This window comes from Gadus chalcogrammus, chromosome 10 (genome assembly GCF_026213295.1).
Source record: "Gadus chalcogrammus isolate NIFS_2021 chromosome 10, NIFS_Gcha_1.0, whole genome shotgun sequence".
NCBI classification, from domain to species: domain Eukaryota; kingdom Metazoa; phylum Chordata; class Actinopteri; order Gadiformes; family Gadidae; genus Gadus; species Gadus chalcogrammus.
The window spans coordinates 5,108,319-5,110,818 of record NC_079421.1 but is presented as its reverse complement, the minus strand read 5'-3'; the positions used below and the strand labels follow the sequence as shown (position 1 = coordinate 5,110,818).

Sequence of the window (2,500 nt, the reverse complement as noted above, 5' to 3'; positions counted from 1 at the left end):
GGCTGTATGAATATAGACAGACGAGGAGGATATGCACTTGAGAAAGAGACAGAGGCAAAGAGGTGACAATAGGGTAACTGAAAGAAGAGAGGGATGGAAGGAGAAGAGGGAAGGGAGAGGAAAGGGGGAGGGAGAAGGAGGAGCGGTGGGAGTAGGAGGAGATGAGATGAGCCTAGAGAAGAGGAGAGGAGGGGAGAGGAGAGGAGAGAGTAGGAGGAGGGAAGAGGAGCTGAGAGTCAAAGAGTTGAGAGGAGGAAAGGAGAGGAGCTGAGAGGAGGGGCTGAGATAAGAGAGGGGAGGAGAGAATGAGAGGAGAGCAGTTGAGAGGAGGAGAGGAAGGGAGAAAATAGGAAAGGAGTCGACGGGAGATGAGTGGAGATGAGTGGAGAGGGCAGAGGAGGGCGCAGCTGTCAGTAGACGCTGTAGAAGGTGGGCAGAACAGAGGAAATAAGTAAAGCTGAGGAGAGGACTGTGGCCAAAGACTTCCACATGATGTCATGTTGTAGATAAACAAAGTTATGTAATCACTGGGAGAGCCAAATGATCTCCCAGGCCTCAGCCTGTCGCTCCACTTGCTTTTCATTTCTACGCTAGCAAACACACATACATGTGTACACACACATGTGTACACACACACACACACACACACACACACACACACACACACACAGACACACACACAGACACACACACACACACACACACACATACACACACACACACACACACACACACACACACACACACACACACACACACACACACACACACACACACACACACACACACACACACACACACACACGCACAGACACACACATAGACAGACAGACGCATCGAATCTCCCAAAAGTAAACAGTCTAGCGTGAGAGAACGTGGTCACGGTGCAAAATTTGAAAACAGCTTTAATCATTGCAATTACATTCTTGTGTGCTTGTGGGCTCTTGTGTGTATGTGTGTGTGTGTGGGTAACTGTGTGTGTGGTGGGGAGGTAGGTGTCTCTTTGCCTTGGGGTGCGAGTTAATCCGCTGTATGTATGTATCAGACAGTGTGAGCGTGTCTGCCAGGATGCTCCAGAATAATGAGTGTATGTGTGTATGTCTGAGTATTGAAATGCTTTTGCCCAAAACACAAAACAATACATTCTGGGTATATGAGTGTGTTTGATTATAGAGGGCTTGCATGAGTAAGGCTGTTTGTTGGTAATCTGGGAACATGGTGTTTATGTTTGCCTTTGTGTATGTGGATGTGTGTGTGTGTGTGTGTGTGTGTGTGTGTGTGTGTGTGTGTGTGTGTGTGTGTGTGTGTGTGTGTGTGTGTGTGTGTGTGTGTGTGTGTGTGTGTGTGTGTGTTAGGGATGGGCAAAATGATTATTTTCCGGGAACTAGTTCTTTCAGTTCAGTTCACTATAACGATTCGTTTATTTGATTCGTTCGTTTTGATTCGTTCGTTACGTCAGATTACATCTTAAAAAAAATTAAAAATAAAAAAATAAAAATTATAATTTTTTTTTTTTTAATTGGTCGTTGGTCCGGATAGGACCGTCAAGGCCGCAGTCCGCCGTTTGGAGATGCCTGCAATATAGTATGTCGAACGTCCCACCAATATTTATACCACTTGCTTACTCTCTATATTTCATTCATGGTTTTACATTTATAATTGTATTTTACTTTACATTTAATTCTTCATTGTTCAGGCATTACAGAACTTGCATGGTCATAAATAAAAAATACGAACTGCAGTTTAATTTCTTTGTTTGTTCTTAAATTGACGTAGAATGGAGCAAAGACTCCTGGGATTGGGAAATGTGTTTATCCAATAAACAGATGGAGGTCAAGTCTATTTTCGAAAAAATGTAGGGGGATATATGAGTCGAATGGTATGACCCAAGATACGTCAGAGAGAGTAAGCGCGCATATTCGACGGTACCGCCTTGTCATTGGTTTACCCAGGTGCCATTCCAACACCATTGCTACCTCTCATTGGCTGAATCTTTGAGGAAGTTGTAGACTCAATCAATATAAGTCGCGGGGAGACGGAGCTCTGTTCGTTTGTATATTTTATTTACGTGACCATATGTTTGGTTGATGTTAAAAAAAAAGAATCAAAGAACCAGTTCTTCTTGTTTTGGGGAACCAGTTCTTGTCGTTCACGTTCGGGATTCGTTCTTTGTAACGAATCAGTCGCGACCGACACATCCCTAGTGTGTGTGTGTGTGTAGATGTGTGTGCCTGTGTATTTGCATTGGTGCATGCCTGTATGTGCATGTGTCCGTGTGTTTGTGCGAGTTTGTGCTGGTGTGTGTGAGTGTATGTGTGTGTGTGTGTGTGTGCGTGTATGTGTGCCTGGTTGTGCGTGTGTTTGTGCGTGTTTTTTGCGTATGTGTGTGTATTTGTGCGAGTTTGTGCGGGTTTTTTTTGTGCGTGTGTGTGTCTGCATGTGCACGGGCATACACAACCTACCCGCAGGATCTCCTCCACGCAGCTGGAGTCGTTGGGCA

General features: G+C 44.8%; 1 protein-coding gene across 1 annotated transcript in view; it reads right to left on the bottom strand.

Annotated features, from left to right (window-relative positions):
• The window catches only part of aff2 (AF4/FMR2 family, member 2), a 94,317-nt gene that overhangs the window by 44,041 nt on the left and 47,776 nt on the right, over positions 1–2,500 (bottom strand). Inside the window, exon 5 of the mRNA XM_056601130.1 lies at positions 2,463–2,500. Within this exon, the coding sequence (XP_056457105.1) occupies positions 2,463–2,500 (38 nt within the window). The remainder of the gene's footprint in view (positions 1–2,462) is intronic.